At 47.2% G+C, this 27,376-nt stretch overlaps 2 protein-coding genes and 1 long non-coding RNA gene across 5 annotated transcripts in view; 2 read left to right on the top strand and 1 right to left on the bottom strand.

The window, feature by feature from the left end:
- TOP1 (DNA topoisomerase I) overlaps positions 1-16,965 on the top strand; it is a 75,538-nt gene extending 58,573 nt beyond the window's left edge. The window contains exons 10-21 of the mRNA XM_024559818.3: positions 911-1,032; positions 1,778-1,900; positions 3,572-3,759; positions 4,025-4,169; positions 6,792-6,935; positions 7,878-8,063; positions 9,076-9,144; positions 9,650-9,764; positions 10,664-10,791; positions 14,061-14,155; positions 14,380-14,529; positions 15,673-16,965. Coding sequence (XP_024415586.1) covers positions 911-1,032; positions 1,778-1,900; positions 3,572-3,759; positions 4,025-4,169; positions 6,792-6,935; positions 7,878-8,063; positions 9,076-9,144; positions 9,650-9,764; positions 10,664-10,791; positions 14,061-14,155; positions 14,380-14,529; positions 15,673-15,775 — 1,568 coding nt within the window. The 3' untranslated portion in view covers positions 15,776-16,965. The remainder of the gene's footprint in view (positions 1-910; positions 1,033-1,777; positions 1,901-3,571; positions 3,760-4,024; positions 4,170-6,791; positions 6,936-7,877; positions 8,064-9,075; positions 9,145-9,649; positions 9,765-10,663; positions 10,792-14,060; positions 14,156-14,379; positions 14,530-15,672) is intronic.
- LOC123479608 (uncharacterized) lies at positions 10,720-27,363 on the bottom strand. Its single transcript, XR_006655269.3, has 4 exons — positions 26,967-27,363; positions 25,500-25,615; positions 23,504-23,628; positions 10,720-10,856 (listed from the first exon to the last, which is right to left on the bottom strand). It is a non-coding gene; the product is annotated as an uncharacterized lncRNA (long non-coding RNA).
- PLCG1 (phospholipase C gamma 1) overlaps positions 26,843-27,376 on the top strand; it is a 35,320-nt gene continuing 34,786 nt past the window's right edge. For 2 of the 3 annotated variants that reach the window (XM_024559401.3, XM_024559403.3), the window contains exon 1: positions 26,872-27,009. The gene's annotated coding sequence lies outside the window, so the exon portion shown is untranslated. Of the gene's footprint in view, positions 27,010-27,376 lie in introns of all 3 variants that reach the window. The other variant, XM_053927050.1, reaches the window with a different exon arrangement.

Below are 27,376 nucleotides of genomic sequence, written 5' to 3'. Positions count from 1 at the left end.
GCCCCATTCAGATGCACTTAACAGGGTATAACACCAGGATTCCTTCAAAAGAGCTTTTACTAAACACGGGCACCGTGCCGGGGACGCCGGGGGCACCGTCATCCCTTGAGTTCCAGAGGAGCCCCGATTCCCCAAGTTAGGCCGCCTCACAGTACAGGTGCTGCCAGGCAGTGTGCTTCAACTCGGGTGTGCGCTCCAGCCGCGGGGGCTCGTTAAGGTGCACTTGCTGATGCAGCAAGTCTGGGTGGGGCCTGAGATTTTGCGTTGCTCACAAACGGAACTTCACTTGATGTCGACGCTGTTGGCCTGTGAGCCACACTTTGAGTAGCAACGTTGTAGAGGAAGGTCTTACTTGAGACTTGTCATATGGGATATCTAGGCTTGCCTGCTGTGGATATATATATTTTTTCATATTCCACCCACCTAACTTGAAAGAAGAAAGATGCCTATTTCTTTTCCCCACAATTCCTTTCTTCCACTCCCTGCCCTATCCTTTCCTCCCCTTCTTGAACAGAAGCTGCTTAGCTTAGCAGTGGCAGGAGTCCCTCTGAGGATTTGATTTTTAAAAACCATTGAAGAGGTGTAAAGGACCCTGCTTGCTGAAAGGAAAAGGAAGAGTGACCGGGCCTCCCCCAGGTCATCCCTGTCCTGAGCAGGCATCTGGGAACAATTTACTGACATAGTCTCCAGAGAGTGACCCAGGTAAATATCTGCTGAAGAGAAGGGACATTTGTACAAGTAGATAAAAGTCGGAATACTGTCTGTGTTGTTGTCGTTACCGTGTCACCAGACCTTTCTGTACCGTGGGCAGGTGAACCGTCATTAAAGCAGATTTCTCCAGAGCTCAGTGTTTGTACTGAGAACACAGATACTGGGCCTCATTGTTTTTGGGACCACTTTTTTCTTCTAGGTAAAGTCATGAAGCTGAGCCCCAAAGCGGAGGAAGTAGCTACGTTCTTTGCAAAAATGCTCGACCATGAATATACTACTAAGGAAATATTTAGGAAAAATTTCTTTAAAGACTGGAGAAAGGTATGTGTATTAATCTTCTAGCACCTTGCGAAAATATTGATCAACTACTAAGTAATAAACTTTAATTTTACAAGAAACCCTTGGATATAAATTTTGAGTTCATGAATTATATATGTTAATTTTTTCCTGCACATTTCCTATATTATATAGGGTTTCTATGCAATGAGAATGCTTACATGTCTTTCCTCCCACCTGTCACAGAGCTGCAGGAGGGAGTTTATTAGCTTAGGCCAAACAGAGAGCCTCAGGTCTGGCTGAGCGAGGGAGAGCTCGTCCCTGCTGGCCGGTGCTCTGCTGCCGTTGTGGGGCGATGTCAGTGTGGTGTCCCAGGCCCTCTTGGTTCTTGCTATTTGCTTTAGGTACTTTCTGCTCTTGAAACCACATATCCTATATCTGCCTAGGTGGTTTTAAACTCATTCCAGATCATGTAGACAGAGGCTGAGCTGAAGTTTGCATTCTGAATAGTTTTGGAAATAAGATTCAATAAATGAACAGAGAGACTGAGAATAGTACTGTTTCTCTCGTTACTAAAGTGAGTGACATTTGCACGTCTCTCCAGGTGTGGCATTCATGTGCCTGGGGGATCGCAATGACGGGCCAAATTTTTTTTTCCAAAACTCATTAATTTGGATTAACTTACCTATTAACACCTTTGACTAAAAAAAGGGTGCTTTGCTATAATTGCAAGGAAGCCTGAGGGCTTATTAGTGTATTTACCTTATTCTTCTATTTTTTTTTTCACTAGGAAATGACTAATGAAGAGAAGAATACTATCACCAACCTAAGTAAATGTGATTTTACCCAGATGAGCCAGTATTTCAAAGCCCAGTCGGAAGCTCGGAAACAGATGAGCAAGGAGGAGAAACTGGTACTATTTCTTAAGCCTCTGTAGGAGTTTGGAATAGTGATTAGTTCATCCAGCTTTCTTCTTATAAGACAGCTTTGACTTTTGTGCTCAACACATGGTTCTGTACTAAAGATTTAGGGTTCTTTACCTAGTGGAGTCTAAATGTTCTTCAGGGTTTCATGTAGACTGAAAATTGAGAATAAGCAATTTGTTAACTATCTCAGTATAAGAACTCTGGTGCTGCTGACCTAAAAAGCAGACAGTCCAATGATACGGTTTTAAGGATGGACAGATCTGCCCCACAGTAGCCCCTGGATATCAGAGAGTTCTGACAGATGAAGTACTACTGGTCACATACCTCCCTGTGGTTTGATCTGCTTACACTGGAATCTAGCCATGCCCATTTATGTCCATCTTTAGCCGTGACCAACCTGTTTCCTGAAGGATCTTTTCAGTGTCCAGCTGGGATGTCATTTTTCCTAGAGCATCCATAGGCTGCCGGTCTGTGTGAAAAAGTTGTGCTGGAACACAGGCACCTCTGCCTATGTGTTATCTGCGGGCGCGCTCATGGGGCAGAGCTGAGTAGGTGCAGTGGAGACCTTGTGGCCCTCGAAGCTAAAGTGTTTTCTATCCAGAAAGCGTTTACCTGCCCCCAGTCTAGAGGAGTGCAGGCTGGGGTTTCATTCTTTCAACTTGGAGGTCCAGAAGTTGAGAATTTCAGAAATCCTTTGCACTTCAAAGCCCTGCAGTTCCAATATTTTAAAAGACCTGCATGTTTCTGAAACTTAGGCCATTGTATTTCTATAACTCACTGTTTGATGGTGCCTATTTGACCTTGGGCTTTAAAACGGTGAGTTACTGTAACAATGAGAATCAGACTTTTCAACGTTGGCTGAGTCTTCTCCCCAGTACTCCAGATCAGTGAAGTTTGGTTTCTTACGCACTTCAGTGGTGTTTTTAAAGTCGAAACCACCTTGGTGTTTTCTTCTTGGAATGTTGCTCCAAAGGTAGGGAGGTTTCGTGAGTTTTACCCTGTCAGAGCCCCTGCCGAGGGAGGATAGCTGCTGCCTGCTGGTTCTGAGTCTGGTCCCACCGCAGGGCAGTGGGACTTGGTTAAATTGGATCGCTGAGTATAATCGTGAGTGAAGAGGCAGCAGAGGGTCAGGGGGCTTTACGTCCTTTCCCATGCCTTTCTGCAGCAAGGGTCCCAGCGTGCCTCACCGCGTATCTCAGAAAGACTCCGTAACAGGTTGGTTTGAGCTGGAGAACCCGTGTGCAGTGCTGTCCAACCAGACACCTCTGGAACCTGTTGGAGAGCGTGGAGGTGTTGCGTCGGAGGCAGTCAGAGCGGCTCTTCGCCGCCCCCCCCCCCCCCACTTTGACTCTTGAGCAAAGCTGTTAGTTTTTGAAGTTACATTTTAAAATGCCTAGGTACAATATTCATAAACATACATCCTTAAAGATGAGAGAATCAGTTTTGAATTTATAGTTGAAATAAATCCTTGTAGGTAAATCTTCAGGGTACTTTTATCGCATTTAAGATTGAAAACTCAGAGGTTTTCCCTTACTGAATTCATTTCTTAGTAATTTTTAGACTTTTCTTGATCTTGACCTGTTCTCACACAAAGATAAGAATACGAGTAGAGAACAGACATTTGGGCCCATTTTGACCTGTTCCTTGCTATCTTCCAGAAAATCAAAGAGGAGAACGAAAAATTACTAAAAGAATATGGCTTCTGCATTATGGATAACCACAGAGAGAGGATTGCCAACTTCAAGATCGAACCACCTGGGCTTTTCCGTGGCCGTGGCAACCACCCCAAGATGGGCATGCTGAAGCGACGGATCATGCCCGAGGACATCATCATCAACTGCAGCAAGTGAGTGCCCCCCCCCCGCCCCATTCCCCCCGGGGCCAGAAATGAAGTAGGGGCTTCCTTTGTCGCTAGTAGCTGGGTAGGTGTTGCATGTTAGAGAGAACCGATCTGGGGCAGCACAGTGTTCCCACGTGCAGATTCCCACGTGTTTTCCGTGAGGAAACCTGGACGTCAAAGCTCAGCAGATTTGTCCACATCAGGTCACGAAGGTAAAGTTGTTCCTCGCCTCTCCTCATTTCACGGCCCTTCCGTTTGGTTATTTCCACAGAGATTCCAAGATTCCTTCTCCTCCTCCAGGACATAAATGGAAAGAAGTCCGACATGATAACAAGGTCACTTGGCTGGTCTCCTGGACAGAGAACATCCAAGGTTCCATTAAATACATCATGTTGAATCCCAGCTCACGAATCAAGGTAAGGGGTGGCTCAGAACGGCCCTAGTTAGTGGGGCTGGTAGTCTCTTGTTACTGAAATGTAATGTTCTCGGCCTCTAGAGTCACTTAGACAAAAACCCGCCGCACAAAAAGAAGGCAAGTACTTCCATGGTTAGCATTATCTGGCGACCTCCCTAAGATGCACCTGTTTTCTGCATCCCATTGCAGTCTTACTCGTTCACAAGTATGTTCTGAAATCCCAGTGTGCTCCTGGCACAGTGTATGCATGATGCTAGGAATTGGGTTGGCAAACAAGACAGAGGCGCTCTCCACCTTCATGCCGCTTACTGTCCAGTAGTCAGAACGTGAAGAATGCGGTAAATAAACGTGTGTTTCCCCTTCTCACCTTTCCTGGCTCTGAGGAGGGGAATGTAATTACCGTGAATCCAGAAATAAGCTGTAAAATCTTACATCCTCTGACTTCCCGAGGTTTCATCTGGGCAGGTCCCACCAGGACCACATGGGAGAATGCGCATGAAAGCATGTCACAAACTGCTGTGTATCCACGCGTTGTTAGGTGTCGGTGCCGTGATTGAAAGGAGAAACAGTTTTGGAAGGGCAGTCAGTTCTTGTTAGCCAGCTAGGCGCACCCTGCTTGGGAGAGTCCCACGAACTTCCTCCCTCAGATACACTGCAGAAATGGGAACAGCAGCCTGAAAGAGAGATGAGCTCCACAAGAAAAGAGTCACGGATTAGTTCTGCGTAGACCACCACTGCTTACGTGCAAGGGACTGGGACGGAAGACCTTCTTAGCCTCGGTTTACAGGTCATGAAAGTTCGTTAAAACGGGAAAGCCTCTAAGCTCAAAAGGCTACATGTTTTCTAGCCTATAGTCCTGTGTTCTAATGAAAACTACCCATCTCTGTGTTTTCTTCAATTCAAAAACACCACTTTTTCTAGTTGAGAGTAAGTGTAGAATCAGGAAGAGAAACCTCATGGCGAGCAAAAATCACCCGGGTAAAGAAACTTGCTGTGTTCCCCTCTGAAATGCCACGAGGTGAGAATTCCGGTGTATTAGAAGAAAGGTAAATGTCAGGTGGCTTAGATAAATGAATCAGTCATCTCAGCAGTTAAGAGATCAGAAACAACTTCATGAAGGGAATTCAGGGGAGGATAGGGACGGATTCAGGCCAGATCTTCAGGCATTTTCTTACCATTTTTTATATTATCCTAAATCGGAGGCCACTGGGTTTGAAAGAGGCTGAATTACATACCAGGTTTGTGTTTTAGAAACCTGGGACGTAATTGATCATTCTGTCCGCTGCTCTGCGGAGACTGGGTTCGACACAAACAAGAAGTAGGGAGACCAGTAGGAGACTCTTGTACTGCAAGCAAGGAACGGTGACGGCCAGAACAAGATGATGGCAGCAGGGAGGGAGAGAGGCGAACAGATCCCAAATTATGTGCACTGTGCACTCTTACTCTAAGAGGGATTGTGGGACCGTCTCTGAGCATTGCGGCCCTTGCTAGGAAAGCCCAGTGGAATACCGCAAGGGCAGAGCGCCAGCCACCTTATGGCAGACAATATCCACGTAACTCCTAGGCACCATAGGGATTCGTGCAGGTTTCTGCATGATGGGTAGCAGTCACTCAGCGTCGGCCCTGCCTAGAACCTTGTGCTCAGAAGGACAGTTGCCTTAACCACAGTCTCAGGCCCCAAGGACCACGTGTCTGTGTCATAGGCAGACACCAGGCGTACACTGGTGGATTCGCTGCTCCTCTTCTTGATGTGAGGTGGAGGAATTAAGAGCAGGGATTCTTGGGTTCTTAAATTTCACCCCTGTGTTCATGTCATATGGTCTGTTTTAGGCCTTGTAAACTCCCTGGCCTTCTTAGGTATCTCGGATAGTGTTTTTCTTCCTTAACCTTTATCACTTAATACTGCTAGCCCTTGCTAGCAGAAATCTCCCATCCCTGTTGACTACAGCCTTGTCACACTTCTAAAACCTTTCATCGGCTTTAGAATTCAATTTTAAAACCTTCCACAGAAAGCTCTAATGTTTAAAAAGAAAAGGCTTCCCTGGAACATTGTTTCCTCAGTCTAATCAAGAATACTTCTAAATGCAGGAATTAGAAAACAGTGAATAATTATGGCTGTTCCTAGAAATCATTGTGTTCCTTTGTAGTTACACACTGTAACGTTTTTAAACTCTTCCTTTGATTCTGCTTCCGTGGCCGTTCCCTCCATCACACTGTAAATGGTTGCCTTGAATTTAACGAGCTGCAGCTCTAGCAGGAAACTGCTCTTGGGTCACAGATTCGGCAGTCAAGCTGCGATGGGGGTCTGCACCCTTTGTGGTGATAGAAGTCAGCGTCTGGGACGTGCCAGGTGGGCTTTTCCCAAGAACATAAACACTTTACAGGCTGAAAGCCAGAAGTTTTCTTAGTCATTAGATAGAGCCAGGTGTGCTTGACAGTGAAGTGGAGCAACATGATTTCTCACTAGGTTCAATGCTCTAAGATTTCTCTTCAATACTCTTATTTTCTACCTTGCTTTTTAAGCTCAAGTTCCTTCTCTTCAGAGTGCTGAATTTGGATATTTAGAGTCTGTCTTTACCCCACCATCCCTAAGCAGTCCACCTTTGGGGTTGGGTTTTTGCAGGGTGAGAAAGACTGGCAGAAATACGAGACCGCCCGGCGGCTGAAGAAGTGTGTGGACAAGATCCGGAACCAGTATCGAGAAGACTGGAAGTCCAAAGAGATGAAAGTCCGGCAGAGGGCGGTGGCCCTGTACTTCATCGACAAGGTGAGAGTGTCCTCCTGTTCCATTTTGTTCAGCTTCACAAAAACGTAGGGGGCGTTTTCTCCTCTGGGCCCCGTGCTAAGTCCTGGGGAGGTGGTGGCAGCGCTGACTCAGTCAGTGTCTGGTCCGGTAGGGATGGGGGCAGTCAGTCAGCACCTGCCGCTGTCCGAATACAGCCTCGTAAGTAGGGTTTGCCTGCATCTGCATGTGCCAGAAATACTGTGACATTTTAACTCTTCTGTGAGCCACCAAAAATGATTTGACATCATGACCCAACACACAAGTATATTTGTGTTTGTGTAACTGAAACAAAAGTTGCACGGAACAATGCTTTAGCTTTCCCGTGAACAGTGAATTCTGGTATTTTTCTGTTTCATGTTTTAAAAAAAAGATTATGACACTTAAAGTTGGTTAAACAATCTGCTAGTGTATCACAGCTGCAGTTTGAAAGGTAGCACTCTGGACATCAGTTTCTTGGTGTTACAGGAGAAAAAGATTTCGTGGGGTTTTTTTGTTTTTTGTTTTTGTTTTTGTTTTTTTTCCAGTTTTGCACTGCTTATATTTGAGCACAAATTCTGAGTTGTCTCAAAAATTAAGGAAAATTAAGGGGCTAGCTTTTTGAGTCTTAATTGCCAAGACTAGAAACACTCCCTCAATTGCTGCTTTAAAAATATATATATATAAGGTTCTTCCTTTCCTGCATTCCCATTTGAAAAGACGATGAAGAGAAGCTTGGATTCATAGGGAAGTTCAATGTCCCCGTGACTCTCCATACTTCATTTCATAGAGGAAGAAGCAACAATGCAGAATTCAAAATTCCCAGGCCTTAGTTCCCAGGGAGAATTGGGGGGCTTCCGATTTGGATTTCCTAGTGATCCTATGAGATTCAAGTTTCTTCATTTATGCTTACCTTTTTTCCCTTCTTTCTCTCTCCTCCCTGGACAGCTTGCTCTGAGAGCAGGCAATGAGAAGGAGGAAGGAGAAACCGCAGACACTGTGGGCTGCTGCTCGCTTCGCGTGGAGCACATCAACTTGCACCCAGAGTTGGATGGCCAGGAGTACGTGGTGGAGTTTGACTTCCTTGGGAAGGACTCGATCAGATACTATAACAAAGTCCCTGTTGAGAAGCGAGTAAGTTCAGGTGGCCTCTTTTTTTCATCCATCCACCCGTTCATTCATTTAGCAGGCGTTGGTTGAGTGCTTTTTGTGTGCTCTGTGCATTGCTGGGCACTAGAAAAAATGACTTGAAAGAGACAGGAGAGGTGTTCTTTGGTGTCCCGTGTACCTCCTTTTAGTTCCTGCCCTCACCTCCAACCCTGGTGCTACCTCCTGAGGATGAGGGCCATCTCACACAGCGGCATCCGACAGAGGATGCTGTGGAGGTGTGCCCTCACGAAAAACAGCATAAGAGTTAATCTACCACGTTGTTGTGATGATTTAATTGCATTTCTGTACTCCTGGTCACACTGCACATCTGTCACCTGTAGCTTTGCTCAACTTCTCCCCAGCTCCTGACTGAATGAAAAGGTAGCCCTTTGGCCCCTAGACCTCTGAGCTTGGCGCTGAAGAGGGTATTGCAGCTTGATGGTTCCCCCCAAATATTGGCCTCAACCAGAGATCTGCAGAGTACTGCACCCCAGAAATCCAGCCCCTTAGTCTGATGTTTAATGAGTTCTTAGGCTTGGCTGGCTGTGGACATACTTCAGATGAAACAGAGCTAAAGGGACCTGACAGTTAAATGCAGTGCCTGAGCTTAGACTGGATTCCACACTGGCCTGGGGCACAGACATAATTAGGTCGACCGACAAAATTGGAATGTGGACAGTAGATGAGATAAACGTAGGTGTCAGTGTAAATTTATGAAGCTGATGAGTACTGTGGGTGTTGGGAACACATACACCCTATGTAAGTACCACTGGTGGTTCAGAACAAGGAACTAATACGTACACGCATATGTAGAGAGGAGAGCGAGCAGACAGGCCCACTGCAGACGGGTAAATCAGGTCTTAACGTTAATGGTGGGTGCATTTGGGTGAAGGACATGAGTGTTCCTTATGCTTTGGGTTTTTTTTTAAAGTTGCAATTGTTTCCAAAGTATAGGTTTTAAAAATAATAATAACTAGGCGCTGCTTATCTCTTTTAGGTTTTTAAGAACTTACAATTATTTATGGAGAACAAACAGCCTGAGGATGACCTTTTTGATAGACTCAATGTGAGTGGACCAAGCGCACTGGGTTGAGGAGGGGTTTGCCTGGGCGTGGCTTGGGCTCTCCCTTCAGCTCGTCCTGTGGCATCCTGTATGCTCTTCTTCCCCCTGCACACGGTGAATCCGGGGCCAAAGCCCTGAGATGCAGGCAAACCCTGCCTTTATCCTCGCCTGACTCCTGCGGAGCCTTCCCTTGCCTTGGCTGGATGCCAGCCATCTCTGCTGGAGACCCAAGACCTGTCCTTGATACCTGATCAGGGATGATGTTAACAGGGAAGGACCAGTGTGCTTTATCAGCCTGCTTGAGATTGAAGTGCTTCCTAGGGAGGTGTCACGAAACCCTATGTTTTGGAATTCTCTTGCCCCCTTTCTCAGTCTCCCACTGGCAGAGCAGGAAATGTGGCAAGTGGTGATTGCATGGGCATCGGGGGCCTAGAGCTTGCCGGAAGGGCTGGGGTACATGGCTTCTACCTGAATCCCGACATCCTCTTTGTTGCTCTATCTCGTCCAGACTGCTATTTTAAATAAGCATCTCCAGGACCTCATGGAGGGCTTGACAGCCAAGGTGTTCCGTACGTACAACGCCTCCATCACGCTACAGCAGCAGCTCAAAGAACTCACAGCCCGTAAGTACCACGTGCCCACACAGGGCCCACACCCTACAGTTACAGTCCACTGTCCTTGTTCTAGCTGAGTCCTAGATCTGTTCCACTTTTCCCCTGCATTCCTCTGATAGGGAAGGCTTAGTTTGTATAAATGTAAAATCAGTACTATTTCCCCGTTCTCATCCCAGCTTCTAGATTCAACTTCTGGAGTGCTGGCAGGGGCTTGCTTTCTGCCTTGAAAATGCCTGTGCATTTTCTGTTTAGTTTGTGCGTTGTTTAAAAGCTCAGAGAGAAGACCTAGTGCTGTAATGTCCTGTTAAGTTGGAGAGAGTAAGGTGGTCGTGGTTACTAAAAAAACACCAGAGCAAACCCTTTCCTGGAGATTTCTGTCATTCTCCCCCATAAGAGTAGGTAGCATTCTCAACAACAGCTGCAGACGGTATCACCCAGAGCTGCACGCTTTTTTCCCTGGAGCCCTGTTACTGCTTGATTTCCACTGTCCTCTATAAATAGGTCAAATGGCTTTAGAATATGAGCCAGAAAAGCCAAAGATGGGCATATGGAGGGTCAGTATTTTAGCGTAGGATAAAGAATGACATAAGGATATTGCTTGAATAATACTTCTTTATTTTTTACATTACCTTGGGATTTTAAAATGTAAAGCTCATGGTCCCTTTGTCTTATCCTCTGCTGCAGGCCTTGTCTGTCCCAATTCCCTGTATTCTTCAGGTTACATTTGGTGGGGAGGTTGCAGAGGCCGGCACTGCAGCGGGCAGCTGAGTGTGTGGCTCAGACTTGACCTTGTGGCCTGGGGAAACTTGAATTGCTCATCCAAGGACACGAGGGGCGGTAACATCGTGAGGGTGCAGCACTGAGGAAGCAGACTGACTCTTGTCTGCTGTCACGTTTTTTCTGTGCAGCGGATGAGAACATCCCAGCGAAGATCCTGTCTTACAACCGTGCCAACCGAGCTGTCGCAATTCTTTGTAACCATCAGAGGGCGCCACCAAAAACTTTTGAGAAGTCCATGATGAACTTGCAAACTAAGGTATCTTGGATCTGGATGGTAGGGTGGCAAAATGAAGAGAATGGTGTCTGCTGCGGGCTGATCACCTGAAAACGAGAGGCACTTAAAATCCAGCCTTCCAAGCAGGGATATCAGAAGGCCAGTTCTGAGTCTGTTCTGGAAGAAAAGGCCACACTAAAGCTAAACAAGTGGAACTATGGTAGTAGTTCCCCTGATCGAGATACTGAATATCAGGTGCCCATTGTTCAGGTGTTCACTCTGCTGACAGGTCTTTGCTGGCCCTTTTGAAAAGCTAAGTTTGATATATCCTCTTTGAAATACTGCTGATAGGTGTCCTTACTATACGAGAGGATAGTGGATATGAAGAGAGTCTTCACAGATCCTGCCACACCCCGAAGTGAAACTGTTTCCAAATTAGATTGTTTCAAATTGAGAAGATGATGAACTGATAATTTCCCCCCAGTTCTAGCACAGTTGTTTTTATTTGCACACATTCCACATGAATCCTATTTTATACAGCTGTTCATCAAACACCATTTGAATACTAGGGAGAAACTGACGTACAAATAGATGTTCCTCATTTCCTCCCTCCAGCTCTGCCTGGTAATGAGCTTTTAAGCCACAAGACACTTAACAGTGGATGGGGAACATTTTTGTGTGAGCAATGGCTAACAGAACCAATCCATTCTCTCATATTGGGTTGGCCAAAAGTCCATGGTGTTTTTTCCATAAAGTAAAAGATACATTTTCCATTTTCACCAATAATTTCATTGGTTTGTGTAGTTTGAGCATTCGGCTATCTCCCATTACTGGCTTCAGGTATAGGTAGAGGCCTGGGGTGCTGCTAAACATCTTCCAATGCATAAGACAGCCTCAAAGCAAAGAATTATTTGGTCAAAATCAGTAGTACCATGAAACTTTGCAAACCACTTTTGACACATTCAGTCAGTCCCAGCACCTTTCCATACACTGCACAAATCTTTTTTTTCTGTTTCACACTTTTACCTTAAAATAATAAAGCATAACATACCAAAAATGTTGTGTATTTTCTTCCATCTTCAATTTTTAAATGGCTGCAAAAAAATTCACCAGTTTTGATGTGGTTTTTTTAAAAATGCATGTTGATATGACAGCTGTCACAATACAACCTAACAAAATTGTTTTGAATGAAGTTCACTGCTAGAGCCATGGTAAGGAAAATAACTAAATGAACTTTATGGCCAACCCAGTAGTAACCCACAATGAGAATCTGCAGATACTCATTGCAGACCAGACACACAGGGTTACAGAGGAAACCAATGATCTCAAATATTCTTGCCAAACATATTTTAAAGTCAGAAATGGTGATAGGTATGCTTCCTTGTTAACTTACTGAGGTCTTAAGGTTGTTCTAATAATCTCTGTAAACTTCAAGATAGTGAATATAAATGATACTTCAATATTTCTGCAATAATTATGAAAATAACCGTACTCTCTGTTGCTGATAATACAGTTAATACTGGTGTTACTATAGTTTGTCACCCACATAATTGAAGGAGAAATGATGAATTTCAACTAGAGGTTGATGAAATTACAGATGTGATTTCTTTCTCGTCCTGTGTACTGGGACAGCTGGAGTCTAACAGCTGCCGTGGAGTGAGACCACATGCACGTTTTCAGGCACGTGCTGCCATGTCATTCTGTTGAAACATCTTCAAGATAAATACCCAGGAGTACATCTGGGTCAGAGACACACACAGCTGCAGTGCCGTCTGGCTTTCCTGACGGGGTGCCCACGGCCACAGCACACGAGTGTGTGTCCATAGAGCTCTCAGGTCCCTGTGGTTGGCAGGCACAGAACCCTACAGACCGCTCACCCAGTACCATTTACACTCCTCAAGTTCTGAGCCCGAAATAAAAGCATGAATATTCAGGGGGTGTTTACCTGATTCAGGAGATTCCCCCCCGGAGCATGAGGAGGTCTTTGTTGACCTCACTCTGGAACCACTGTCTGGGCAGCCCAGGCTGCCTGCCAGGCGAGCCCTCTGAGCCCAGGAACGCTCTCCTGAGTGCCCACCGAGCACACACACGCCTCTGTCTGCCAAGTGACTCAATGGAGCCTTTGACGCTTTGGGAGCATTGACACAGCCTGCTAATTTAGCGTTTGCAGAAATGGTTAAAAGATTGTGGTGTGTTGCATTTCTAGCTGAAGAAGAATCTGGCTAGTGGTGTCTGTGATGCTGTTGTGTGTGGAATCAGTTCCTTCAGCTTGCCTTTGGACAACATAAATGTTGGGAGTAAGCCATTCATAGTAAAATGCACTTAATGATTGTCTCACAGTAGTAACCTCTCTGTTTCCAATCTGGGGCTGTGTGTGTATCTCTAACAGACGTTTCTAGGCTGAGAGCGGCAGCCCAGTGTGTGTGAGTTGGGCTTGTGTGTGCTCGCTCTACAGAGGTTCCCTCGACCTCACAGGTTAGCAAAGTGAGCAGGTCAGGGGTGCCCCTGCTCTCGGCAGCACCAGCCCCCAGGGGTGGGCTCTAGTTCCACGGTGCTGCCTGCTGCCAGCCTCCAGCAGGAACTCTGCGGAGCCACGGGTTCTCAAGGGGTGCTTCCAGGGCTCTCTCAAGCAAGAAAGGCTGCAGTTCCATGAGCTCCAAATTTCTGTTTTTGAGGAAAAACTAATTTTCTTCCCATCTCAGCTCCTTCTCCTTTTGAAAATAATGCCAAAGGCAGGCCATGCCATGTACCAGCTTGGAACAGACTAGCTGACCTGTAATTGCCATGTTTTTAGTCCCTTTGATATTCTCCTCAAGCATCCTTTTTCTTGAGAAGCTGGCAGCTCCTTCCCAGAGTGCTGGCAGAATCTGAGGAGTGGAACTCAGCAGATGTAAGGACCCTGTCTCAGCTGCGTAGTGTCTCTCTGCGGTGTTCTCGGAATGAAGGCTACAGCCTGGCCTCAGTTCCATTTGGTAAACAGCTGTCATCTGTAGCCCTCTGAGGTGTCTAAAGCCAGACTGATCTCTGAAGGATTAGCACCCACCTTCCCAGTCCCAGCGGGTCCTTTTCCCTGAGCATCTGCCTTACTTCTTGATGGGTCACTAAAGAATGTAATCAGCCAATAACAGTTGCATTGAGCGGTCCCTGTGCACCTCCTCTGTGCTCTCACGAGGCTACCTGTCAGACCTCGAAGAGAAATGGCCTGCCTGCCTGGTGGAGACAACATCCAGGCTTCATCTTCTCTAATGTGGCTGTTCTTTTCCTTTTGGGGGCTTTTGTAATTCCTAAAACTGATGTTCTTCCCCACCCAGATTGATGCCAAGAAGGAACAGCTAGCAGATGCTCGGAGAGACCTGAAAAGTGCTAAAGCCGATGCCAAGGTCATGAAGGATGCCAAGACCAGGAAGTATGTGCTGGTGGTGTGCGAAGCTGGGGGTGGCTGAGAGAAAAGCGTGTGCAGTACGAGCCAGGTGCCCCAGGGCCCCACTCTTCTAGGGTTCCTCAGTGATGGCTTTTGGAGGTCTGTGTCTTGGGGCTTTCTGCTTTGACTGGCCCCTCAGTGGCTGGGTGGTGCGGCAGTGTTCTTGTCTAGAGGCCAGGCCTGGTCCTTGATGACATCCATTCTCCCAGGGTGGTAGAGTCAAAGAAGAAGGCTGTGCAGAGACTGGAGGAACAGTTGATGAAGCTTGAAGTTCAGGCCACAGACAGAGAGGAGAATAAACAAATTGCTTTGGGAACCTCCAAACTCAACTATCTGGACCCGCGGATCTCAGTGGCTTGGTAAGCGTTGAGCCCTTTGCTGCTGGCTGGAGGGGGGGCGGGGTCGTGACTGCACCGCGCACTTTGGTCCTCTGGGAGACAAACCTGCCAGGGTTTGGGTGTGCATGCTTCAAAGGCGTTGGAACCTTCTGGATGGTCCTCAACAGTCCATGCTGTTCTACTACCTGAGAGTGTGTTTATGTCTGTTTTAAAAAGGCAGGTACTTGCCCTGGCTGATGTGGCTCAGTGGATTGAGTACCGGCCTAAAAAGGCAGGTACAGTCCCCATCCCTTATGGAACTTTAGGAATGGAAACTCTGCCTGTATTGAAGGAAGAATATAAAAGAGCCCTTCACTTTAACAACAAAAAAAATTTTTTAAAGATTTTACTTACTTATTTTTAGAGAGAGGGGAAGTGAGGTAGGGAGGGAGAGAAATGTCAGTGTGTGGTTGCCTCTCCTGGGTACATGGCCCGCAACCCAAGCATATGCCCTGACCAGGAATCAAACCGGCGACCATTTGGTTCACTGGGCCGGCACTCAATCCACTGAGCCACACCAGGAAGTGCTAACAAAATGCTTTAGTAAGTTTTTTTTTACAAGTGAAGAAAGAAAGGTAGGAACAAGGGGGAAAAAATAAAAATGAGAACAAAGGCAGATACGTTTTCTATTGTTTGCTCACTCCTGCTGTCTCCCGCCACACATCCACACTGTCATTTAAAAAAAAAAAAATCTTAAAACAAGTAGGTTTTTGAAGATGCTTATTAGTTACCTTGAGTTGCTAAGTTCTAGACCTAAGTGGAAGATTCCCCCCGTGGCACCTGCTGCTCTGGACCAAGGTTTCCACACCCTTCTTGTGCCCTGTTCGGTGCTAGGGGATTGGTTAGCTTGAAAGGCACTGCAGACTCTGGAGCCAGACTGCTTGGGTTTAGTTCGCAGCTCTGTGCTCACCCTGCATGAGAAAACCACCATTCTGCCTTCATCTTTTCATTTGTAGGTTTATAGCAGTGCCTACTGCAGAGGTCGTTGTCAAGGTTAAATGAGTTGGGCACCTGCATTCTCATTCTCACCAGATGGATGTGAAGGAGAAGGCATCCAAGCCCCTGGCCCAGGTATGGGCCATTGTTCCCGGAGACACTAATCCATCTTTTTCTCGCTTGTTGCAGGTGCAAGAAGTGGGGGGTCCCAATTGAGAAAATTTACAACAAAACCCAGCGGGAGAAGTTTGCCTGGGCCATCGACATGGCTGATGAGGACTATGAGTTCTAGCCAGTCTCAAGGAGCAGCTTTCTATGAAAAGGAACAGTGTGGTTTGGGGAAGATGGATAAACTGTGAGCCTCGCTTGCCCTCACACCTGAGGGAGAGAGGCGGCAAGTCTTAACAAACCAACATCTTTGAGAAAAGATAAACCTGAAGATATTATAAGGGAGAGCTGAGCCAGTTGTCCTATGGACAACTTATTTAAAAATATTTCAGATATCAAAATTCTAGCTGTATGATTTGTTTTGAATTTTGTTTTTATTTTCAAGAGGGCAAGTGGATGGGAATTTGTCAGAGTTCTGCCAGGCAAATTCACTGTTTCACTGAAGCATTTGGATTCTCTTAGCTACTGTATGCGAAGTCCGATTATATTGGTGCGTTTTTACAGTTAGGGTTTTGCAATAACTTCTATATTTTAATAGAAATGAATTCCTAAACTCCCTCCCCTATCCCCCATTTCAGGAATTTAAAACTAAGTAGAACAAAAACCCAGCGCACCTGTTAAGAGTCATCAATATCTATTGTCATGGGAATCAATTTTCATTAAACTTGAAGCAGTTGTGACATCCGCAGTGTTTTGGTTCAGACACCTGTTCACAGAAAAGCATGATGGGAAAATATTTCCTGACTTGAGTGTTCCTTTTTAAATGTGAATTTTTATTTCTTTTTAATTATTTTAAAATATTTAAACATTTTTCTTGATCTTAAAGATCGTGTAGATTGGGGATGGGGGGGAAGAGGGGTGAGTGAGTCTAAGGATAATGAAATAATCAGTGACTGAAACCATTTTCCCATCATTCTTTGTTCTGAGCATTTTCTGTACTCTTCCAGATATCCATCTTTTTTCATTTTAAACCCTAGTCTTTCACTTGAAAGATTTTACTGTGTAAAAAAGTTCCACAGGTCAATAAATCTAGAGGAAAATGAGTATTTGGTCCAAAAAAGAAATAATCAAGATTTAGGGCTATTATTTTTTCTTTTGTAATTGTGTAAAAAATGGGGAAAAACATAAAAAGGAGAATTTTAATGTGAAAACATTTTTTGCTATAATCATTAGTTTTAGAGGCATTGTTAGTTTAGTGTGTGTGTGCAGAGTCCATTTCCCACATCTTTCCTCAAGTATCTTCTATTTTTATCATGAACTCCCTTTTAATCAATTGTAGGTTATTTAAAATAAATTCCTACAACCTAACGGAAACTTAGTGTCTGCCTCTTTGTTACCCCGGGCCCCAGACCGCAGTGGGGCCCTAGGGCCTGGACTTCTTGTGGGCTGTGTCTGGCTGCTTAGCTCCCTGCCCATGGGTCCTGCCACAGGCTTGGGAGCCAGAGTCCACACCCTCAGATAAAGGCAGGCCCAGGAAGTGAGGGAAGGTGCAGAAAATCTACAAGAACAGATGGGGTGTAGGAACTACATTGGGTTAGCCAGAGAGTCTGTTTAGTTTTTTCAGTAAAATAAACGTTTTTAATTTTTACCAGTAAGTTCATTGATTTTGATATTTTGAGTATGTTGGCTGTCTCCTGACATACTCAATTGATTGTTTTCAATTAATGTCTTGATCATGATCAACTTCAACTGGCCTGTGAAGCATCGTCCAGCAAGAAATCTTCAGCACGAAACTTTGCAAACCACTCTTGACACGTTCAGTCAGTCACAGCACCTTCTCCATACACTGCACACATCTTTTTGCATTTCAGTTGCATTTTTACCCTTCTTGAAATAGTAAAGCATATGCTAAAAATGTTGCTATTTTTTTCCATCTTCAATAACAAAAGTTCAGTTTTAATGTGTATTTTAATATTTTATTTTAGACAGGAGAAGGGAGGGAGAAAGAGGGAAACATAAATGTGTGATTACCTCTTGTACACCCCCTACTGGGGACCTGACCTGCAATCCAGGCATGTGCCCTGAGTGGGAATAGAATGGCGACCCTTTGGTTCACAGGCCAGTGCTCAATCCACTGAGCCACACTAGCCAGGGCTGGGTTTTTTTGGGTTTTTTTTTTAAATGCATGATGATGTCACAATACAATCTAACAAAAATTTTCACATGAAGTTCAAGACATCTCAGTGCTACTATAGCCATTTTACGAAAAAAAAAAAAAAACAACTGGCCAACCCAATAGAACCCTAGTATGGGTGATGTTTATGGAGTAAGTATATGAGGGTGGGGTCCCTTGTAGTACAGGTTTCCCGGCTAGGTGAGTGTTCTAGGAACCCATCTGTACCAGTGTACCAGCTGGTGGTGTGAGGCTGCATTTGGCTTCAGTGAATTTTCTTTGAAGACCGCGAGTTTGCTCACTTCATGATGGGTGATTTACGAGCACACCTTATCACACAGTGCTGAGCGTTCAGCAGTTTTTGACCAAAAATGGCATTCACTCGATCTCATCCTAAGCGATTTTTTTCCCCTGGATGAAAAAAAGTCCTCTAAGGGAAACCAATGTGTAAGAGGTGAAACAAAAAATGACAGAAGCACTAAATGTCATCAGATTCGAGTTCAAAAAGTGTTCTGAGCAGTGGAAAAAATGTCTCAATAGGTGTATTGTATCAAATGGTGAGTGCTTTGGAGATGAGTGAAGTTCAAACATAAAACTAAATACACAACTTTTTATAAATCAATTCCGGGATTTTTTGAGTCCCACCTTGGGAAGCAGGTTTCAGGACCACTGTCCACATGTGCTGGGCAGAAGCAGTAGGAAGCTTCTCTCAGTTTGCTTGTGTGGCTGTGCTTAACAGTCAGGATGGCAGGAATTGAGGGCACTAGGTTGGTTGGGACCCTGGAGCCTCAGCAGCCCTTTCACAGGTAGAATGCCGATCCCACCCTGTATCGATTGGTTGGTTGAAAGAGTGATCTGTGACCACTTCCAGGTGCTCTGGTACCCAGGCTGGCCATGGACTCTACAAAAATTGTTCCTTTCCTCATCCTAGGTTATAGCTAAGTTCTGGCATTCAGGGTGAGGAGTGAGATCTCAGGGTCAAGTGGAGCAGGAAGTCGAGAGTGGCCAGAACTGGTCACTTAGCCATAGGCCCTCTAGCTTGCCAGTATGTATACGTTCTGGAGCAGAGCCATCTCCTTGATGGTCTCTGAACTCCCTGGGGCTGGGAGTTGGACAGGTACTGGGACCACAGCAGACAATCCTGGGGGGACCTTTTTGGCAGCCTGCATTTTATTGGCCAGTGAGGGAGGTAGCATCCGCCCCAGGGAATAAAGGGTGTTATGTAGCCATCATGGCTTTGGAGCAAGAAAAGGCAGCCACGTATTTCTGACTTGACTTCCATGGTGGTGTGGCTAGACCACTGGGTGTGAGGAACAGCACTCAGTGGTCCAGCTACTGCCCAACTGATGATAACCTTTATGGCTGGCAGGGGGTTGACGACAAGTGGACCTCGGGTTTGGGATTTGAGCAGAACCTGCCACAACTAGGGCACAGACTTGGTCCACAGCTAGCAATCAGGGACAGGAGGTCTTGCAGGCAGAAGATTGTATTGGACAGGAACTTGTGCCTACCTTGTCCAGCAAGGACCTCGCTGCTAGTGTTCTGAGGGCAGGTACAGGCAGCCAGATGTGGGTCAAGAACAACTGCAAAAGGCATATTCTGGATGGCGGTGGCAGCCCTTGAAGACGGAGCCAGAGAGTAGGAAGCTGACCTGGTCACTGGGCATGAGGGAAGGGGCTAGACAGGGAGGTAAGGGCCCTGAAGGATGCTTGAGCATGGAGTCAAGAGACCACGCCCTTGCCTACTCACCCACTGGTTTGGCCCCTCCTCCCAGCCATGGCCAGGAAAGGCCAGATGTGCAGGGTCTGACAACTACTCCTTGTCAGGCCTTTCTGTGATGCTGAGTCCCACTGTGGGCAAAGGGAGACGGCCTCCATGTGCCACCCACACCAGGCAGCTCGGTGCTTCCATGGCTCCTCTTTCCTCCTCACCCCTTACATCCAGTCAGCAGGTCTTGTCCGTTCTCCCTGCCAAATCTACCTGAGGCCTCTTACACATTTAAAACATGAAAAAAGAAACCACAACTCCCAGCCCTTTCTGGCCACCACCTCCTCCCTCTTCATTGCACAAACAAGCCCCTGGAATGAGTCATGGACACAACCCTGTCACTCCCCCACCCACGGCAACTAGCTTCTGCCCCATGCTGCCCCCTCTCCGTCCTGACCGATGAGTCCGCCCATGAATGAGGGACCAAACCAATAGTGCATGGGCTCTGCATCCTACTTAAGTTCTTTGTGGCACTGGACAGCTGACCACTTCTTTTTTAACAGTTCTATTGAAGTATGTTTTACAGATCATAAAATCTACCTATTGAAATAGGTGCGGCGGTATTTAGTAACTACTGAGTGGGGTAGCCAGTGCCATAAATCAGCCTTGAACATCACCCACCCAGTGAGATCCCTCACGCCCCTCCTCCCCACCCCAGCTTCACAAATCTACTTCCTAGAAATTCCCTCTACAGGACTTCGAGCATACAGAGTCATACAATACATGACCATGCCCTTCTTAAAGCACTTCTCTCTGGCTTCCACAGCGCCACCTTCTGCTTTTCCTCCCCCTCTCTCTCAGGCCCTTGCTTCCCTTCACCCTGAACGTGATGACTCCCATATCTCTGTCTCCAGCCTGGACCCCTTTCCTGAGCTCCAGACTCGTCTCTGCAAGGGGTGTCCACGGGCTGCGCAACCTCAACTCTCCGGCAGCGAGCTCGATGGGCTGGGCTGCACGGCTCAGTCCCTCAGCCGGCACTGCGGGTGGCCGTCACCTTCATGCCTTTCTCTCACTTCCACGTCCAGTGAATCGGTGACTCTGAAATCACCTCCTAAACACCATATACACCAAGTACAAGTAGTTCCCCACAGAAAACTTAAATTATTTTTTTTCTTCTGATAAAAGAGTTTACTTATATTTTGGTTCGTACAAAATCCCTCACATAATGGGAAGCTCTCTCAATTTTTTGAACCAAAAAGCGCTTCTTGGAGAAAACACATTACCCTGAAATGACCTCAGTCAAGCTAGTTTTGGATGCTTGTAAGTAGTCCCCTGACAAAATCAATAAACAAGGAGGAAAAGAAACTGACCACAGGCTTAGTAATTACTTCTCACAATCCTAAGTATTACATGTAAACAAGCCTCTAAATGATCACTTTAAATAGCAAAATAGTGTTCGTTTTTTTAGGTTTGATAATAGTACTGTAGTTCTGTATATATTTTTAAAGACTCTTAGAAAAACACTGAAGTATTTATAGATAACATCAGAGAGTTAAGATTTGTGTCAAAACATTATGGAAGGGTCTGTGGGTAGCCTGACCCACTGAACACTGACATACGGCTACAGGAGGATGGAAAAGAAGCCTGTTTTAATGTTATATAAAAAGGTATTCATGCTTAGGTTAAAGTTTCCAGTGATAGCATCGAAGAGTGATTCAAAAAGTATTCTCCCTGCAGCCTCGTGGTTGAATCTCAACAACATGCCGAACTTAGACGCAAGGGTGCAGACACTGATGACTTCATTTACAAGAAGTTCGAGTGGACAAAACTAGTCTGCAGTATCAGACAGTGGATTAGTGAGTGCCGGGTGCGGGTGGAGAGACTGGCTGCCAAGGGGCACCAGGAGACTCTTGGGGCTGATGGAAATGTTCTACATCTTGATTGGATGGTTTATATTCGTCAAAACTCACCAAACTTTACCCTTAAAATGGGTGCCTTCTATTATATGTAAGTTATTCCACAATAAAGTTGGTTTTTCAATAGTGTGCGCTCTCAGACAGCTTAGAAGGCAGTGAGTGTGCTTTCAGGAATTGTATTAAATGACTCAAAAAGTGACTCCAGTGATTTCTACAAAGAAAGATTTATGTAAAGAGTTTGAATGTTACTGCAAAGGTAAGAGTGGGAAGAGTCAATATTCATAAATTAATGTATTGTTTTAAATAATATGTGATTTCGAATATGTACGTGTAACTAAATAAACTGTTATATGTGGACATTTGAATCATGCATCTCTAAAAATGTTTATATTTTAGTTGAAAAAAAGCCACAGGATGCCTGGATTAACACTACAAACTGAACGGTCACCTTGTTTCTGGACCAGCCGTATCTTCAAGCACACAGGACACCGTTTCTCACTTTGCTCCATCCCCATAGCCACTGAAGGGCTAAGTAAGGTCTGTGTCCCTTCTCAGGGATCCAGGGGCCCTGATCACACCGATCGGTCCTCTGTTGGCATTTCTGTACCCACTAGTGGAGTGGGAACTTGGTCTGATTCCTCTCTGCTGTGTTACTGCAACAGAGGAGGTGTATTTGTTGGAATAAAGGGAGAGAACGTGAAAAACTAGGTCTGCCCCGGCCTGGGCCAGAGGCTGAGAAGGGCTCAACCTTCCTTTCCTTTAATGAAGCAATGACATATCCCTGCCACCTTCCTACAGAAGGTGCGCCTGGAGCCCAGCTCTCCCACCTACCTCTCTGGGCCCGGTATACAGACCCCTCAGCAAAGAGAAAGCAGAGTCTGCAGAGAGTGCAGAGTCCCCGGCAGTGGCTGGGCCAGGCCTTCTTCTGCCGGACTGATAGGCTCTTCAGGGGCTGGGAGTACATCCCCGGTGTGAGGAGGAAAGCAGGAGGACATCACCAAAGTGTGAGGCCCAACGACTAAGTTGGAGGTACGGGTAGATAATGGGGCCAGCGGTTAAGGAGCCTAGACTGAAGGTTGTGGGGTGGAGCTCCAGGTGCACCGCAGTCAAGTCTCGCTAAGTACCGGCTGTATGCTGAGGTGCAGGCTGGCTGGCTCAGAAACCTTTGAGAAGGGCTGATTAGATGCCTAACATAAGAAACTACTGAGTCAAAATTAAAGAATAGCTTAAAGAAAAGGGATGAAGTTTTATGTATGGATCAAGTTAGATACTGCCAATCTATAAATCTGCTTACCTTTAATTGCGGAAGGGGCTTCACTGAGGTATACGTTTGTATCACACCTTACGTTATATAAACACTCAAGGTTATTACTAGGAACAAATAAACTGTTAGCATTTGCTGTTAATTCGTGGAGAACATTCTCCACTATTTCAATCAAATAAGTGTCCATATGAGAAACTTTTTTTATAGTCTATCCCCAGGAAAATTTTTCTCCCCTAAATCATCATTATAAGAGTTTTTGCTTTGGCTACCAGGAAGCTCAGCCACATCTAATTCTAGTCACAGCGGCTATGCTAACTCATATCAACCATATTGTATTTCTCCTCTTATAACTGCAAATCCCATTTCTGTACTACAACATTTTTGTCCTTTGTTTTCAGTACCCTACACTTCTTTAAAGGACTGGAAAAGAATACATTTGTGGTGGGCACAGTGATGTCTGCCACCCAGTTCCCCTTCAAGGAAGTACTCGTAGCTCCAGCTGCTAGGAGAGCTGCCAGCCCCCTAAGGCTACTGCAGTGGCAGAGAGCCATTTGGCTGGGGCTGTGCCCCCCCCCAGGGCCGGCCACGTCCGACTGCTGACTGAGGTGGGGCTCGCCGGGGACTGGCCTGCCTCCCAGCCTGACTTTTCCCCGTGCCGCCTCCTTGCACAGTGCTGACCCCAGCCAAGGGCACCCCCTCATGAACGTTCTGCGCGCTAACCTCTTTAGAGTCTGCTTCCCAAGGAACCCAACTTGTGACAACATTTAACCAAATAACTGAAAAATAGAAGACATATCAGGTATGGGTATTGTGGAAAGGGGTAAGGATACACAATAAAATGTTCATACTTACCTTTGTAGGAAGGAACAGAGCATTGATTTGAGCCAGGCTCTCTGGGTTTGAATCCCATTTCTGCCACCTCTTAGCTGTGTGTCCATGAACATGTCCCTTAATCTCTCCGTGCCTCAGTTTTTCATCTATAGAATGGGGATAGTAAGATTACTTACCTCAGTGCTGTAATGAGGAGTAAATGAGCCAATGTGGGTAAAGCAGTTATATTAGGCCTACTATATGTTAAGTGCTATTCCAAGTGTTTGTAGATGAACAGCTGTGAGCACAGGCCCACCGGGCCGGAAGGTCATGTGAGCTGAGACACCTCCCCAGACTTTAGGCACAGGTATCGGTGTGGGCCAGGGCATGTTGAAGCATTGAGTATTGGCAGAAATAGGCCCAAGCAGGACTAGCCTGGGTGATGTCACAGGCATGTGCCTTGTGTGGGTGCTAGGCTGCTCCCTCCCATCCAGTGCAGCTGCACCCATTGCCAATGACACCCACGTACCCATATATATATGCTGAGCTGGGGGAAGCCCATCCCGGCCACACCCTTTGCGCGTCCTGATTTTCCTGAACCTCCTTTGGTGGAGGGAGGCCCCTGAGGCCTGGGATGCTGGCTCAGAAGTCCCAGGAGGATATGGGGCCCTTTTTCCTGATGAAGGGCCTGGCAGCAGACTGGAAATATGAGCTCCTGTTGGCAGGCATTTCTGGAGCCCCTAGGGGCCCCGCCTCAGAGGCAAAAACACAAGCAAAAGCAAGGAGGCATGGGCTGCATATTGGGGAGCTTCAGAAAATGGAATAAATGACTTTAAAAGTGCATCGCAGCCAACAGGCTGCCCAAGTTGACATATGAAACTCAAGGAGGACTGCAGCACTTAGGAGGGGCCCTCCTAGAAAAATGGATAAGATCAGATAGGCCGGCAGGGTCCCCACCAGGGGTCTCCCTTACATCACCCTGAATGCTCGCCACACTCAGTAAACTCTAGCCTTCTTTCTATTCCTAAATTCCCTAAGCTCCTTCTGGCCTCAGGGCCTTTGTACAGGCTGTCACCTCTGCCTGGAAAGTATTTTCCTCCAACCTACCCCTAATAACGCACCTGGCCATCTACTCACACCCTCTGGGCCTCCATGGAGTCCTAGAGAGGTACTTCTTTCTACTAGATCTGAAGTAGTAGGGCTCCATAATGCTTGTCCCATAGTCCTCTGTTCTTTTTCTCTGTAGTTCTCATCACAGTTCACCTTACATACTAGTGTTTATCTGTTTAATGCCTGTGAATTCCTGGAGGGCCTGCGCTGGGTTTCTCATTTTCCCAGCTCATGCCTCCTGGCTGCAGATAGGGGCAGCACCATTTTAAACCCAAGCCAGCCCAAGCCACACTTTATGAGCACTCCTGTTCTGTGAGTTCCGTGTGCCCTGCGCCAGGCACACCCAAGGCCTCCCCTCACCCATACCAATTACCCAGCTAGCCTCCATTCCCACTGACCTACTTAGGCCGGTGGCTTCTGTAGCCAGACAGGCTTGGGTTCAAATCCCCACTTGTTAGTTATGTGGCCTTGGGACAAGTTACAGAACTTCCCTGAATCTCAGTCTCCTCATCAGTAAACTGGGGACAATAATCCCTGATGAGAGAGTAATTACGAGGACTAGGTGTGTGATGCATAAGCCCTGCAGCGCTGAGTCAGGCACAGGTCAACTTTAGTTCTCTCCTTCCCACTTTAAAGGCCTGTCACTAGATGGCAGTCCATCTCAGCCACTTCACCTCCCCTCAGGTGGCTGAAGCCTCCTTAACACTGGGGACTGGACCTCAGTTTCTTAGGGGCTGCATTTGAGGGAATCAAAACATACAAACACACACGCAAGTTACCACTACAGCAAGGCAGAGTCAGAGGCAGCTCCAGACAGGAGTCAGCACCCTGCTGGGTAGGTTGCTGAGCACACAGTTATACACTCATGAATTCCAGGAAACCTGGATCTTTCTTTGGCATCTGCCGGGTGCTCCACTGGGCCCCTCACCTGTGAAATGTGGTAAGTTGTCCTGACTGGCTCAATATCTGTCTGATTGGCTACACTGTGACCGCAAGTGTCTTCAGTTTGTGCAGTTCTCTGTGATGGGCGAATCTAGAGAATGGCTTCAGGAAGACAAAGAATGTGAATTATTCAAATACAGGCATATCTCAGAGATATTGTGGGTTTGGGTCCAGACCACCATAATGAAGCTGGGATGGTGATAAAGCGAGTCGTAATCTTTTTGCTGGTGGAGAATGTTGCCTTCGGTTTGTAAAAAGCACAACACTTATGAAGCACAATAAAACCAAGCACACTAAAATGAGGTCCACCTGTAACCACAAAAAGGCTTTGGGACTGGAGAACAGAGAGCGAAGGGGAGGTGGTAGGAGATGAAGTGGGAGAGAAAGGGGCCGGGCCATACCAGACCTGTGGGGCCAAGTAGGGAGTGTGGATTTTACCTGCAATGGAAAGTCAGGGAGGGTTTGAGGTTGGAGGAAAGGAATCATGATTTAATTTCCTTTTAAAGATGAAAGAAAGCAAGAACAAGGAGGGTAAAGTCTGGATGAGAAAAGACGGGCCTTGGGCTTGTGGGTGGGTGGAGATATTTAAGGGCAGAATGAACTGAACTTGGTGAATTGCTGTGGGGTTGATGCAGAGAGAGGAATCAAAGATAACTCCAGGGGCTTTGGCCCAAGCACCTTAGCATTTAAGTGCCATGTTCTAAGAAAGTTAAGACTGGGAGTAAGTTTGAGCAGGGAGTGAGATGCCTGCGTCAAGCGGGGACGCGGAGCAGGCAGTGGGATGCAGCGGGATGCAGGGGAGATAGACACTTGGTGCTGTGGATGCCTGGGGTGGGGCGGGGGTGAATCCAAGGGAAATGTCAGGTCGCCTTGGGAACTGGCCCTGGACCCAGCCCAGAGGAAGAGAAGCTTCTGAAGTCGAAAGTCAGAGGCCAGAGAAAGAGGAAAACAAGGGGAGTCAGGCCAGGAAAACCAAAGCTTAAAAGAGCATTTACAGGAGGGGCGCCGTGAAGTAGGACCTCACCACGTCCTATCGCATGGACACAGACGGTGAGGTGGAGTGAGCAGTGGCATATGCAAGGGCCTGGGGCGAGGGCCACGGGGCACGGCGGGTCTGAAGGCCCTGTAGTGGATGCTCAGTCCTGGGGGTGCTTCTCCAAATGATGGAACCCACAAAGGGAACACTGGCCACAGGGATAGGACAAACGTGGGTCTGCGGCCTGCGGGCCAGCCCAGCGCGGCCAGAGAGAGGGGGCGAGACAAGCCTGCTGTCCATCAGAACCCAGCGGCCAATCCGAAGGCAACCCCGCCCCCGCCCCTCCCCGGAGAGGGCGCGCAGAGGACCCGCCGCTGCCTCCCGGGTGAGGCGGCCCGGCCTGGCTCCCTCCGCCGGGCAGCCCGCCCAGGTAACTGGGTTTGGCCGGCCGGCCCCGGGGGCGCTCAGCGCCCTCACCTCTCTTTCCAGTTGCTGAGCTGGCGGCGTTTGGGGAGTAGGGGTGAGGAAACGGCTGCGGCTGGCCTGTACGGGACAGTGGGCTGGTCGTCAGCCTGTGCGACTGACTGCCGGGCCGGCGCGCGGCTCCGCGCGTGACGAGGTCGGCCGTGGCCACCAAGCTGTGTCCCGGGCCGCGCGAGGAAGCTCTGCGGGATGGAGGAACTGGGCTTGACCGCACGAGGCGCGCGTCCCCACGCCGCCATTGCATCCTGCGTCCCGGCCCGGGGCCTGGCCGGGGGTCGCGGGGCGCAGGCGCGGCGGGCGGGGGTCCTCCCCACGGGCGCGCGGGCGTCTTTGTTCCCGGCGCGCGAGGCGGGGCGGGGCCTGCAGAGCCGACCCGCCCCCCGCTCAGGCCCCGCCCCGTCTCC

This window comes from Desmodus rotundus, chromosome 6 (assembly GCF_022682495.2).
Source record: "Desmodus rotundus isolate HL8 chromosome 6, HLdesRot8A.1, whole genome shotgun sequence".
Classification (NCBI taxonomy): Eukaryota; Metazoa; Chordata; class Mammalia; order Chiroptera; family Phyllostomidae; genus Desmodus; species Desmodus rotundus.
Note: the sequence above shows the minus strand (reverse complement) of the source record. Positions and strands in the feature narration are given on the sequence as shown.